At 43.5% G+C, this 15,057-nt stretch overlaps 1 protein-coding gene across 1 annotated transcript in view; it reads left to right on the top strand.

Moving 5' to 3' along the window:
* Window positions 1-278: 278 nt before the first annotated feature.
* The window catches only part of GRAMD4 (GRAM domain containing 4), a 78,823-nt gene continuing 64,044 nt past the window's right edge, over window positions 279-15,057 (top strand). Inside the window, exon 1 of the mRNA XM_017811564.1 lies at window positions 279-384. Within this exon, the coding sequence (XP_017667053.1) occupies window positions 356-384 (29 nt within the window). The 5' untranslated portion in view covers window positions 279-355. The remainder of the gene's footprint in view (window positions 385-15,057) is intronic.

Raw genomic sequence — 15,057 nt, 5'->3', positions numbered from 1 at the left:
CGGGCCGGGCCGCACCGCCCACCGCCCGCCCGCGGCCCCGCCCGCCCCCGCCTCTGCGGGCTCCCGCCGCGAGGCCGCCGGGGGCGGGGCGGGCGCGCGGCGCGGCCCCGGCGAGCGGCTCGGGCGCTGCGGCGGCGGCGGCTGCGCGGGCGCTCGGAACGGCCGCGGCGGCGCGGACGGACGGGCACCTGCTGCCGCCTCGCCCGCAGCGGCGCCGCGCTTTGTCCGGGCGGAACGGAGCGGGCGCGCCCGGCCCCGGTGGCGCGCGGCCCGGCCCGGCCCGGCTCGGCTCAGCGACCGGCGGCTCTCGGGGCGTCGCCTGACTCCGGCGGCCTGGGCACGGCGGGGAGCGTGAATGAGAGTTTGCTCCGATTTCCGAGCAGGGTGAGTGCCGCACTGGCCACCTCGGGGGAATAATAATAATAATTATAGTAATAATAACGATAATAGTAATTTTTTTTTGTTTGTTCGCTCCTTTCTGTACCAGCCGAGCGCAGGTCCCCGGGCCGGGCAGCGGGACCTGCTTGCCCCGCGGGCTGGGGGGCGGACGCGCCCCCTCGCTCCGGAGCAGGGCTCCTGCGGGGCGCTGCCTCTGGCCGCCCCCGGACCGGGTCCCTCGGGAGGGGGTTGCTGTCCGTTGGTCCTTTGTATGCCTTTTGTTCGGCTCACCCGGGTCCGGCGGGGAAGGGGCGAACTGGGGCGCTGCGGGGGAGCCACTGGAGGTCTCGGCCGGTGGCCCAGCTCTCCGGGCCTTTGCGGGAATCGGGAGACTGTCCTCGTGGGCGCAGGGAGTGTCCGGCTGCCTCTCTCCCCGCTTCCCGGGCGGAGGAGCGGCCCTGCTCTCCTCCCCGCGCCCCTCCGGCACGGAGCAGCTGCCCTGGGCTGCGGGGACAGGCGGTGGCATCGCCGCCACCGGCCGGGAGACACCGGCTGTAGTTAACACAGCGCACGGGGCGGCGGAGAACCCGGTAAAGGCCACATCCCTGTGTGCACACGCAGCCCGTCCCAGGTAGGCTCCCCAGTTGTTGTCCTGGGGACCGTGTGGTGACTGCTGGTCCCTGTCCCCGCGGTGCCGCGCCACTCGCTCTGGGCACGGCGGTGTTTCCTACGGCTGCGTGCGGGGATCTCCCTTGGCGAGGGGGAAGCGGTGCGACCTGCGTCGCCCCCTCCTTTACCTCCTGCCGCTGCCGGCCGGGTTAGCGCTGGGTGTCATCCTATTTGGCATCCCATTTGGCAGTAAGAGCTGGGAACGCAGGTTATGTTGTGGGGTTTGTTTCATGAGCGGTAGCTGAGCCTAGCTGAGTTAGGGGCTAACCACATGTTAAATAGCAGCCGGCAATGTACTGATCCCTCAGAGCATGCAGTATCTGGATGCATCTTAATGTGGAGCAAATGAGGCATGGGAGTGTTGGAGGAGTAGGACCAGAGAAATGCTGCTGGAGAGCTTACTTTCAAGGAGACTGAGAGGATGGCAGAGCCGTGGTAAATGGCTGTTCGACAGTCAGGTCAATAGATGTGCACTTACTTTGTGGACCTCCTGCGTGCTTCTGTGGGTCGTTGCTGAGCTTAAAAGCACGTATGGGGTGAATGGGAAATGACAGCTTTTTGTCATGTTTTTGTGTTGTGCTTCATTGCTGGAGCGTTTCAGATTGAGTAGATGTGGTACTGTTAAGCTTGTGTGAATGTGGAATGAATGATGGACAAGTTTTTGGGTATCACATTTCCAGTGGCGGTTGAGATGTGGGTGGGGAGAGGAAATATTGAATAAAGACCTAGGGCTCCCAGGTCCCCGAGCTCTGACAGCATCCTGCCTTAGCTTTTAACATGTGATAAATAGTTTCATTCCTCAGAATTAGAAATTAAGCTTAACTTTTTATTTTTTTAATGTCATATTTAGTTATCAAATACCTTATCTAGTTATTCAGAAAGGGAGGGCTTTTTTTAGTCCTAGTCTGTGTTCTTCTGAAGCTGACATTTAAGATACTAGCTCTGAAATGGATAAAGTATAAAATTGGTGGTCTTATGACACCAAATTGTGCAAAGTTCCATGAAAGCCCAAGTTACGTTTCACTGTTTCTCTTATGGTGGCCACAAGATTTTTTGGCTCATCCCTCTGCCCTAATAAAGGCAATTTTGGGCTGAGATGCCAGACTGAACTGAAGATGAACCATGTCGTGCTTCCTGCTCTGCAGGTAAGCACTTTGGAGCTGGTTTTGTCTGGTAGTAGGTGGGACTAACCTGAGCTAAAGTATCAGACTGATGGGTTTGGTTTATTTTTTTCTCGTTTAACTGTGGCACTGTTGAGACCTGATCTGCTCAGCATGTCCTTGGTCAGGAGTTGACTGTCAAGCGGCGTGGGGTAGTCTGCTGTTGTTTGGATGTGTGTGTGCCACTCCTTGGCATGGTATGGCTTCTGCTCCAAGTGAAGGCATCAGTCAGGCTTTGACCTCCTGCCTGATGCCTTGCGAACATCATCGCCGTGGCCTGGTGACCTGACGTCAGCGCCTGTAGGGGTGGGAGGAATTAAGGGCAGCAGCTGGGAAAAGCCTGTCCTGGCTCTGCTTTTCTGGGACGTGGTTTCAGAGAGGTTGGTAGAAGGGAGTTCACAATTAAGAAGGCAAAATCAGGGGGCTGACTGGCAGCCCTGCTGTCTTCCTGGCTGGAAACTAATTCCTTGTGGTTTACAGATGCAGAAGCTATTCCCTGGTCTTATGCCTTCTCTTCCCAGTGTGTGATATTCAAAGCTTATAGGAACAGAAGTTTATTATTAGAATGAATGGCTGAGGCAATATAGCATACCAAAGAGATTCAGTATTGTTTGAAACCTGGGAAAAAAACCCCAGCTGGATTATTTTATTTTGGTAGCGGAACCTTTGCAGTGTCTGAGAAGTGATCAGTGCTGCTGTTGAAGGTGGGGTACGTATCTGGGGTATGAAACATTGTAGATACATGTGATACTACATAGTCTTCAGCATAATTCTAATACTGGAGCATTCAATCCTTAAAAAGGCAACTTCAAATCTAGGGAGAAGCATTAACTTTTTAACCCCGAAAGCGATGACAGATCTGTTGGAAGAATAACAAAGACCCTATTTCTCCTCATTTTGCCTGCTGAAAAGTTATGTTTTGTATTTTGGCTGCATTACCACCAAATCCATAGGGATTCTTGAAGATACGAGTCTGTGTTTTGTGTAACATATGGTCCCATTAACAGTTTTACAGGGAATATTTTTTTTATTTAAAGTGTAATAGATCACATTTCCTGATGTTTTGTTTTTTATTCACAAGTGTGGATAATAAATACTTTTCAGGAATGCCTGAGTCAAGGGCTACATATACCTCATTGAATTTTTTGGGTTAAAGCTATGTAGCTATTCAGTGGCTGGTCACGGTCTCTTCTTCCCTCTCCTTACCCCAGTATTTATTAGGCTTAGCAGTGATAGATACCCTCTGATTTTGAAGTCTCCAAAGCGCTGACTATTACCAAAATACTCCAGTATTATGTGCAGAGAATTCTGCCATCTCAATTTGAAGGCTCTCTTCTCCAAACCTGACTGTGTCAGGCCCAAATAAAGTACACAATTTTCTGCCTTTATCCTGTACACTGTTTCTGTTTCTTTCCTACATAGATTTTTCTCAGCTAAATAGTATCTGCATGGCAGCATCCGTGCTGGGAGGAGAGATCACTTTCTCTAATGGGTTATTTTTATGACAGAGAGTTTGATCAGAGGGAAAGCTTTTGACAGTAAGTGCTTAATCAGGGTCTTTCAAAACAGATTCTTTCTCTGCCCTCTGCCCTTAACCTGGCAGGTTAATCCATGAATTAATCTGTGCACAGAAATATAGACATCAAATGTACTGGATCGGCCATAGTGTTGGGTGCTTTGTGGTTTTATGTGTTCTGGTCTTTCAAGTTTCTTAACAAATACAGGTTTTCTCTTCGCATCTTTTGGCCATTGTCATTGCTACAGGGAACACACACACAAAACAAGGAAGTTAGGCCTTTTCCTTGGAGCTCAGGATTTACTAAAACAGTTTATTGGTGAACTCACCTTGAAATTTAATGACTTAGTGCTGCTTTTTGTTATGACATAAGAAAATGAAGTAAGGAGTCTTTGAAGCTACTTCAGAATTCATAAATATTAACAGCTCTGCAGTCTTCACAGAGAGTAAGTTCTGGATGTTTTTTCTTCACCTTAATAGTACGTTTTTGTTTGCACAGTAAATCTTCTTACCTTGACTAAACTGAAAGAGCAGTTATCAAATGCAAACCAGAAATACTGTATTTGTGGCTGGGAGTGCTCTTGCTGGTTTTCCCCTTTTCTCTTTACCACCCAATCCTTTCTCCTGGTGAATGCACCGGTAGCAGTAAATTTAATTCCATGGCTTATAAGACCTGATTTTCAAAGGTGCTTGAATGATTTAAAATGCAGGTTTTTTGCTTCTGAGAATCATGGAAGGTAAAGATTCCCAACTTGTTCAGTTGCATTTGAAAAATCCTTTCTATTTGCTTCTTGGGTCTCCATATGTGTTTAATATTTGCCTGTGTTAATGAGGAAAAAAACCTCACTGGTAGTATTTTCTAAACATGTCTTGAGAATACTTAAAATTGTCTCTAAGTTTAAAAGCTACATCTGCATCTTAATAGAAATTGAAATTCCATTTAGTTGCAAATCCCCTGTTAATGCAGAAAGTTTTTTGTGATAGCCCGTGAAGAACACTTGATCTGTTCTGGGTACACGTTACAGGAAGTTTGATGCATTGTTTTAGAACTTGTTCTAGATCTCTCATCAGTAGCTGAAGAGAACTAGTCTTTTTATTTCACAGAATCTCAGAACAGTTGAGATTGGAAGGGACCTCTGAAGGTACCTGGTCCAACCCCCTGCTCAAGCTGGGCCACCTAAAGCAGGTTGCCCAGGGACAAGTCCAGATGGCTTTTGAGTATCTCCAAGGATGGAGACTCCACAACCTCTGTGGGCAGCCTGTGCCAGTGCTCAGTCATCCTCACAGTGAAAACGTGTTTCCTGATGCTCAGACGGAACTTCCTGTGTTTCAGTTTGTGCTTGTTACCTCTGCTCCTGTCACTGGGCACCACTGAAAAGAGCCTGGCTCTGTCCTTTCTGCACCCTCCCTTCAGGCATTTTATATACGGTTATAAGATTCTCCCCTTGAGCCTTCTCTTCTCTGGGCTGAACTGTCCCAGCTCTCTCAGCCTCTCCTCCCAGGAGACATGCTCTGATCCCTTTGTTAGACTGTCTCCAGTATGTCCATGTATGTCTTGTAGTGGGGGCCCCAGAACTGGGCACATTACTCCAGCTGTGGCATCACATTTCTCAGTATGCTTTAAAAATAAGAAACTTCTAAAGTAAATTGTGTTATGTTTTTTTAGTATGCAGGTCCAAGAGGTTACTTTGGTGCTGTAAATCACTGATGCAGCTTCTCTGAGTGCTTTTGCTCTTCTGCAGGAGCTGATGTTCCTTGTTTAAAAGCCCCAAACACTTCAGTGTTTTCCTGATCCCATCAGTGCAGGCTTTGACAACTCTTTTGACCTGTGATTAAGGGATTTGTGGCTAGGTTTGCTGGCGACACATGCCTAATAAGCGTAATCATTGGATGCTGAGTCACATGGAGTGTTTCTGCTGTGTGTTGATACAGACTGCTGTCTGAAACAGAGCTCCTTGCAGCTTACAATGGATGCTTGCTTACATTTGTGAGGGCACATCCTTGCTGTGGGTTTGGTTCTCCAGCAGCCTTCCAGTGCACTCCATTGGGGCCGACCAGCCTGCTCCGTGGGCACTTTATGCGTTACTGTGTTTCCCTTGTGACATGCCTGAAGGTGAGCATCTGTCTATAGACTAAACTGAGTGACGTTTGGATGCTTCCTTGTTTTACCACATCTGTTTTGTATGCATATATGGGTAATACTGTAGTTGATGTTAAATACAGAATTTGTAAACAGGGGTTTTAAATTTTAGGTCAACATTTTCACGTGCAGAATAAAGCTGTTAGTGTAATGCTGCTAACACTGGTCATGGACAGGAGGGAGAGAGGAGAACAAAAAAAAGGCATAAGGCACAAAATGTCATTTTATCCTTGGGTTTCGCATCAAACTCCACGGCAGAGGATGCTCTCATTTCTTGACCATTGAGTGTCCCCTCCTGCATATGTAGGTATGTGTAGTTGATTAAGACCTTTTTTGGAGGTTCTTAAAGAATATGGCAAAATTATGTGGAAAAAGCAGTTGGCAGTTGCTTGCCTTATCTATGTCAAAATACAATGGTTAATAGACACTTTTCGAATTTTCACAGTACCCCACAAGAGTAACCATACAACATGAGAGGTCTATACTTACCTTAATTAGAAAGAACAAAACCGTACACTTCATGCTGGCCTGATGTATGCAATTAGTGACTGAGTGCAATTAATTTCCAGCTGCTAAAACTGTTTTTCAGACCTCTTGACAGGACTATCAGCAGTTTGTATTGGTATCTGGCATTACTTATGCTTGGCATTTTACCATGTTGTAAAAGCCACTTGTTCCTTCAATATTTATTTCAGGTATCAGGTTACTTATGTACAGAACACGTCAAATTCGCTGGTTTGGAAACCAACTAATTCTTAGAGACTGAAAATTAGTACCAGGTTTTTCAATGAAGGATACACAAGCATCTTTAGGTGCTCAAAGGGTTTAATTCATAACCTGAAGTTTATCGTTAGCTTAAATTTTGAAAAGTGGCTTCTTCAAGTTAGAAATGTATANAGGACTCCTGAAGGGAATTTAAGCTCTCAAAGTACCTTCAGAAAGAAGTCCTCCAGCTTCTCACCATGTATTTTACTACCCGAGGCTCCACATTCCTTCTACGCTTGGGAAGTGATTTTCCTGTTTTTCTTTCCTTCTCTCTGGATCTCTTCTTTGCATTCCCAGGTGTGCACAGTAACTGTGCCCTAAAATAACTTACTGCACTTCTCAAGGTTAACAGCATGTTGTAATTCCTGAGGAAGCGTAGCAGGGCTGCAGAGAGGTGTGTGGATTTTTAACCATCAGCAGTTTTAAAACAGTGTCACAGCCATAGGGATGGGGAAATGAGAAGCATCTGGAGAAGGATCTCTTAAAAAAAGTGGTTTGAAGGCCATACATAGTCCATGCTGCTGCCTTATAAGCCTGATGAGGTTGAGATATCTTTTTTTCCATCTTGCTTTTGGTAGAGCCAGGTGATGTCTGTAGTTGTACAGCTTCAGGGCCCTGCCTAGTTATGTTAGGACTGAAGAGGGTGTCTAAACCCTGTAATTTACTGTAATTTGCTCCAGATCAGAGCCCAGGGAGCTGTATAGTTGTGTGCTTTGGGTACACACTGTTTCCCTAGACACTTCTGTAGTAGTGGGACCACTCCCAGTAGTAGATTTTGGACACTACCATTATAATTACCAGGTTTTGTTCCAGGAGTAATGTGTTTCCAGGAACTGGATGAGTTTATGCTTTCTAGGTTGTCTGGAGAGAGTGGCATGTCCATTTCAAGTCTTAGAGATCTGAGCAGTAGAGAAGAGACCAGTCTGAAAATATCTATAACCCCATTCTGGGAGTGAAGGTAAAAGTAGTCTGGGCTCTGAGCATTTTGTAAGATGCACAACTATTGCAACAAGGTACCACATTGCAACAGGAAAAAAAATAGCATGTTAAGCGCCCAAAGATGAAATGCTCTCTGATGTTCCGTGCAGTTATATGGCCCTCAATGAATGTGGCTTTGGCTTCCTGATTCAAATCAAGCTGCAAGATGATCTGTAATCCATGATCCTATCTCTGAACTCATTTTTGTGTTGGGGGCTTAATTCATCTTTCCTCTTGATCACCTTTTCCCTTGTGAGACAGAGAGTAATGTTGAAGGAGTTGCCTGAATATATCATCCTTGAAGATCCTGGTTGCTTCCTCTTGCTGCCTGTAGCCAAGAGGTTTGATTCCCAGCAGCTGCCATCCTGTTTGTGTGGAGCAAAGGTAACTGTGAAGCGTGGAACCTGAGAGCAGCAAAACGTCCAAAGCATCCTCATGGAACTAATATTAAGGTGACTTTGGACTGCAATCATCAGATAGTAGTAAAAACCATCTCTGTAGAATACTAAATTTTGCACCACCCTGCAAGGATCATGTCACTGGAAGGAGTAGGAAAACGTAACATCTGTATAAATACACTCTTTATGTAGTCTGACTTTTCACAGCATTAAACCACTTGTAGGTGTTATTCCAGTTAGATTAAGTTTATACAGTTTTGTACTTCTGCAATGCTTTTATTCAAGATCTTTACACTCCTTTTAAAGGCTACAAAGTGACCCAAAAGGTACCTCCAAGTGTCGAGATCACTTTTTGTATGAAAATGTGGTTTGATTTTGTGTAAAATCCTGCATGGTCTCAGCAGCTCTGTGAGATCACCTGCACTTGTGCAGTGAGGAATGTCCTTTCCAACAAGCCATAAAGAGTGTGGCTGGACATGTTGATCTTTAAGAGAACTAACTGCCAGCTGCTAGAGCATGCTGTGCTTGCAAGGTTTTCTTCAGATGTAAGAGCTTCCTGGAAACTTGCAGTAATTAAAACTAATGTCAAGAGTTTGGAAAACACTGCAGAAGTGAGGACTGTGGTCTGTTCCAGATTATCTGGAGCTAGCTCTGTCCTGTTAAAGAGAAATGTTCTGAATACAAAAACTTTTGATGCTTATGAAAGGGTCTTGGCCTTCCCTTCCTGAAGGAGTTGCTTATGGGACTGCATTCAACAGCTCTTCTTTTTACTTTCACTAATGGGAATAACCAGCCAAAACTGGGATAGTTCTGACTTCCCCAGAAAACTGTATTAGCAAATATTTTTACAGGAAATACACTTTTTGTAAAGATACTTCTTCATCTTTCCTGTTTCTTCCAGTAGCAACTGTTCCCCAATTTGAGGGCTCTGCCAACAAAGATTTCCAGTAACGCTGGATCACTTATCCCTTTATGACAGCACATTGAAATCAAATGAAGCACAAATACTGTTTCTTGGAATATTTTACAGGAGGAATGTGGAACTCACTTTGCTTAGCAGTTTGAATTTGCCCAGTGAAGCTCTCTGGCCTTCACAGGCCTCTGTTAAAGCAGAGCAGGGACAGTAAATGCTTTTTGAACAAAAAACAATGTCCAGCAATTTTCAGTCCAGTTTTCCTGGTGGAATGCTAGCCTGGCTTGTGTCCAGTGTCTGCTTCTGATTTCACTTGGATGCATATGGCTATCCAGGTTTGAGACTATGGGATGTATTCAAAACTCATTTTGTGTTTTGTTATTAATACTTTGAAATTGCATAAGTATTCTTTTGTTGAGCAATAAGCTTTAAGTATTAAGCTGTTCCTGTGACTCATTAGTCTGCTGTTGGTGACAATTTATTGTCTTTGTTAAATCATGGAAAATCTTTCCGTGCAGTTTGCATTCCTTATTGTCTGAAGCAAAGTACATCTGTTTATTTTACCCTGAAGAAGTCTTTCCTCTCAGCTGGCTGAAAGTTCATCATATCTGAGAGCTAATACGAAAGTACAGCAGACCTCACTCATTGAACAAAAATGTTGTGTGTAGTTAACTGTTGAAGAATTGTGTTAGGTGAGTTTTTGGAAACTCTACATGGACTGACAGAAAAAAGAGTGTCTGTTTGCTTTGTTTACTTTTTCTTCTCTTTTCTAAGGCTCCAGGAGAACCAAATGTTGGTAGTTACATACACTGGGTGTTTTCTAGGGTTTTTTTAATTCATTGATTAAATTGCTATGAAGCTAAGACTGCATTTTTGTACAAGTCAGAAGAAAAGTCAGTTAAAGGCATATATACTTAGAGGAAACACTAGGAAGTGGTTGGACCTTGAAGATGGCTGTCTGACCACAGATTGCTCATTATCTGAAATGAGAGATGAGAAACTGTGTTTAGGAAGCAGATGCATAGCTGATGTTTCTGAACTGTGAAGGAAGCACCAGACACCACTCTTGATGTAGATTAGCTACAAGCGTGCAGATTTTCTTTCTTACAAGTTAATAATAATTTGAAATAACTTTTTTCTTTTTAAATAAAGACTAACTAGTAGATTCAAATCCTAAAGTAAAAGTTCTTTTGAAAAATGCAGTCATAACTAGCAGTGTGAATACTGTCCAGTATGTACCCTTGTGTAAGAACACCAGTATGAAGTGGTCTGACCTTTTCTGTAGCCTTGTTAACTGTATACCAAATCCAAAGACTTTTTTTCCCTGTACATATGTGAGCTCATGGTCAATTTTCTTAGTGCTGGTTATACACAAATCAGACCCAGCTTTCTGATCCCACTGTCTGTTGTGATTCCTAGGCACTCAGAAATCTTCCCACTTACTGGAAAACAGTCTTCTAGTTCAGAAAAACATGTTTTCATGTCTCTAGGTTATGTGGCTGCCTCTTTTAAAGGAGAGGTTTTAGTAGGGAGTGGTTTTTATTCTGCTTGTTGCAGTACATCTGTTGAAAAGTCTGATGCCCTTGTTATGCTGTGGTGCATCAGGGCTGAGTGCAGCAATTAAAAGCCAGTAGAGTCCTTGATTAACTGCTGTTTAGTTTCTGAAGCTTTTGTATTGTCCAATAAATAGAAGGGCTTGGCAGGAATATCATTAGGAGAGGAACTGTCCCTTCATTGTGTATTTACAGCTTTTCTTGTCACCCAAAAGACAGCCTGTCCCTGTTTCTTGTCAAGTCAACTTCCTTGACTTAGGTCTTGCTTAGAACAGACTCCCATTTACAGCCATCCAAATCCCTGCTCAAGTTGAGTCAGCCTGCCTAGATCTGCAGCTGGATGGAGGCTCCAGATGCCTACAACAAAGAAATCCAAAGATGTCCTTTTTCATTTTTTTTTCCTTCGCCAAATTTGATGCTTTGTAGTTTGCTTTTGGGCACTTCTTGCTCTTGAAATCTCTGAAATATTCAAGAATAATGTGGTATAATTTTTTCTTTTTCTTTTTTTTTTTAGCTTCTATGCCAATTATGTAAACAAATCAGAGGTTAGTGGGAGTTCAGTGCTAGCTGATGGTTCCATAATATTCCACAGTCTTCAGTATGCTTCTGACATTAATGCAAAAAGTCTTGGAATTCCCAGTTTCTGTGACTTTGACAGACTTTAGCTGTTAAAACATTTGTGTAGTGTAAACAAAAGGCTTGATATCCCAAACCGGAATTTGAGCCAGACTGGTAATTAACTTTTAGGATCCTTCTTGAAAAGTGAAATCTATGGTTTAGGTTTTAAAATTCCAAGATTTAAATATGTGAATATTATTGAAGTAATTGGGAATAAGTTAGAGCTGGAAGAAATCCTTGTTAGCAAACTGACAGAAGTGCCAAAAATGTCGCTTTCTGCCTTTGTTTATACTCCTTTCCCCAGATTCTTTAGGGAGTTTTCAAGAGGTGTGGTCTGTGAGTGATCTCTGGGCTTCAGCTGGTGATGTGGCCTCTCAGTTTCTCTGTGAGGCACCACTGCCTTCTCTCTGGCTTTGACTTGGGAAAACACACCATTTCTTAGGAGTGGTTGGATGACGAAAGGTGGGATCTCTCCAGAAATCTCCTTTGTGAACTTCAGGAGCTTTGAAATGGGCACAGCTGTGAAGTGGTTTTCTGGTGGCAAGTGGGTGTGTGCAAGGACTAATGCTCCCTTCTCCTTTCTTCCCCATCCCAACCGTAGCTGCTTGGAAAGATACACTGTGGTCTACATGGATCTCTGCCTTAAAGTACTTTGACCTTTGGACCTTTATCATTGCCAACTGAAGTGTCAGCATGGCATAAATAAATCAGCTCAAGTAGTGTAATTCTGGCCCTCATCCCAGCCTTAGAGGCAGACGTAAATGCCATCCTGTAGCTGGCTCTTGTTTGATCTGATTGAAATGATGGCTGATAGAATCTTATTTCTTCTCCCTTGGTTTTTTCACTTTGTTACTAAACTCTCTCCTGATATCTTTGTGCTAATTAAATCTATTTTGAGTCCGAAGTCTCAGCCATGTACCAGGTTGCTCTTTGCTGTCATTGAGTTTGGATCATCTTAGCAGCCTGACCGGCTTCACAGTGTATTTGTGACATTTTGAGACAAGAAAATACTTTTTTTTGTTGTTATAGTGTAGGCAAAAAATATGGTAAATCAGGGTGCTTGTCCAGTTTTGGTTAATAAAGCAAAGAGCTGATCCATGAAGTGCAAATACCGTTGGATTCATAGGTTACCCCATGTTTGGGGTCAAAAAAACCAAACTGGCAGAGTTGTGGGTTGTTTTTTTTTTTTTCCATGTGTCCAGAAAATTTCATGTTGAAACATGGTGGAAACCATACTAATATGGCTCTATCAAGAGAGGAGTTGACTTTTCTTAGGAGAAATGCTACTTAGAACATGTCTGTACTCTGGTGATGATACCAACAGCAGGCTCCCCCTTGGTAGAGGACGGGAGCTGGGTTAGTTAATATGCCCTGCTTTATTTAAAGACTTACTCTAAGATAATCTTGTTCCAGTTGTTTCAAGCAGCTTCAGAAATGTAGTTGTTAACTCCTGTGTATAACTTCTTGTCATCTGCAGTTCCGAAGCAACAGGACTATTGCTAACAAGCAATAGGACTAACAAGCACTATTAAAATGTTAATTTTTCACACATATGATCAAATTAGTAAGAACTGGGTAAGCCTCAGCTGGCTTGTTTACTTGCTAGGAATAGGCTTTGTATCTTCCTACAGATTTATGTAATGCTTAATTTCTGTGTTTTCTTAAAATGATGGAATTTTTTCTTTAGTTTTCCTCAACTCTATTCATTCCCTAAGGAAGCCTCAAAATTGCTCATAGAATGTGGATGCAAATCTCCATGTCTCCTTCCCATTCCTCTGTCAGCTATCTGTGCAGCCACATGTACTGAGCTGCTGAATGTGGAGAGCTGAGCTGCCCTGTATGTGTGTGATGAGTGGGTCACAATTCCTGGCCGGAGCTCATTTGCAGCAGTGTTCAGTATCTTGAGTCATGAGTTACTTCAGTTTTGTTTGCAAAATAAAATTGGTTTAGTAAACTCATAAAATGTGGGAGAAAATACAAGAATGCATGGGAAGCTTAACTAATTTTTTTTTTTAAATTTCCCTCCTGTATTTCCCTACAAGTGTCTGACTCACAGGCTCCATCATTCTTTCTGTGGTTGTTCTACTTCCTGTCACTCAGTTGTTCCTGACAGTATCTGCTGGTGGGGTGAAGGGATGCACTCTGCTCAGCCTCACCTTCATACTTCTCCACTAGTTGCCTATTTTAGCTGTAACTGCTGCAAAGCACGTACAGCAGCCTTTTCCTGGGCTGAACTGGTGTTTGTCTTCAGTCTTCTACTTAGAGCAATCAGCAATATCACCAAAACTGGCTTTTTTTACAGCAGTTGATGCTATGTACAGAGGTTATTGGGAAAGACCGTGGAGGAGATGCCCACACTACATGTGCTTCTTGGAAGAATCAGATTTAATAGCAAAGATTTCCACTGAGTTTTGCTGTCCAAAGCATGTTAAAATCAACATGAGAGAGGAAAGATTTGCAGTTATAGCAGAATACCCAAGCAGTTTACTAAACAAAAGAGTTAATTTGCAGGATTGTGATTATATTCGCGAGGGCTCCTCCAGTTTCTCACATGACTGTACCCTCTGCTGCCTAGTGTGGCTATATCAGTTTGAGGTTTGGTTTTTTTTGTTTGTTTTGTTTTGTTGTTGTTTCTTTAATTTAGGTTACTACTGTAAACACGGTGACAAAGAGCAGATATTCTGCCTACTGTGGGAATGATGCAGTTTGAAATGTGACAGTGTAGGGGTTTGCTCCTGTAAGGGAGATTACCTTGAACAGCAGGGCCTTTCAATCCAGAGCCTGCCATTTCACTATGTTAATTATTCAAACAAGTAATTGCAGGTCAGATATCCAAACTGTCTTCCGGGTACAGTGATTTACTTCTTTTTATAGCAGATGTACCAACAAGTGCAGTTGAACTTATGCAAAGGGATGCACTCTCAAGAAATGGAGGAGGGGTCTGCAATACTTAGAGGCCAAGTTTGGTGCTTGCCTGTGTCACGCAACTTCTTCTGCTATTTCCAAACTCTTCTACGTGGAGTAAATTATCTCTCTCATCTTTTGACAGGCTGTGTGGGTGAGATGAAGGAGGCTTTTCCAGAGTGCTGCTTTCCAGCAGAGCTGCTGTTCATGTTTCTGTGAATCTGGTGGGAACTCGACCTTGAGTTTTTTACTCTGTGATAAGATTTCAAGGAATAGTTTACATGGCTTTTACAAGCGGCCGTGTAGTACAGACAGTGCCAGAAATTAGGCTGATGCCTGAAGCCAGACTTACTGTATGGAACTTGCTGTTTCTCTGTTACTTTTTCGTTTAACTTACTCATATAACTCCCTCCTTTGTGTATAGTGTCGTGTCCTTTTACGCATTATTTATGCAAGTTTTTACACGATATTTCATGCCCCTTCATTTAGAAGTTGACATGATGAGTAATTATAACACTGCAAACTTGCATAATCTACAGAGTGGCTTTTTTTTTCCCTGCTCTCTCTTCTCTGCCTGTAGCACCAACTTCAGAAGCATTTTCAGGTTTTTGTTGGGAGAAAGGGAGAAGGAACAGAATGAGCAGCAACTCTGCTTCTTGGATGGCAGTGTATGTGATTTGGGGATTACACACATTCTTTGCAAGCTCAAGGCCAGTATATAGGAATTATAATGGTGGTTGTAATTGGCATGTGCTAGCTGTAGCTTTGTAGTTCTTCACTGAACAGCAATGTTCAACTTATTTACCCATGAGGGGAGATTTTTTTGCAATATAGACATTTCAGAGGCTTAATGAATTCTCAGATCAGCAGTAGAATAGTTAAAACTCACAGATGCGAGTTACAAAGTGTTGTACACAAAATCACTGCATCCTGGGAATCTTACTCTGAAAACTTGCATCCGGATGGTTTCATGTTAAGTGGATACTCACAAAGTTCTAATGCTGGCTTCTGCTAAATTGTCTCCCTAAACTGAGGGAAGCCCTTCAAAATACACCATCTTGCTCT

This window comes from Lepidothrix coronata, unplaced genomic scaffold, assembly GCF_001604755.1.
Source record: "Lepidothrix coronata isolate B3197 unplaced genomic scaffold, Lepidothrix_coronata-1.0 Scaffold32, whole genome shotgun sequence".
NCBI classification, from domain to species: domain Eukaryota; kingdom Metazoa; phylum Chordata; class Aves; order Passeriformes; family Pipridae; genus Lepidothrix; species Lepidothrix coronata.
Note: the sequence above shows the minus strand (reverse complement) of the source record. Positions and strands in the feature narration are given on the sequence as shown.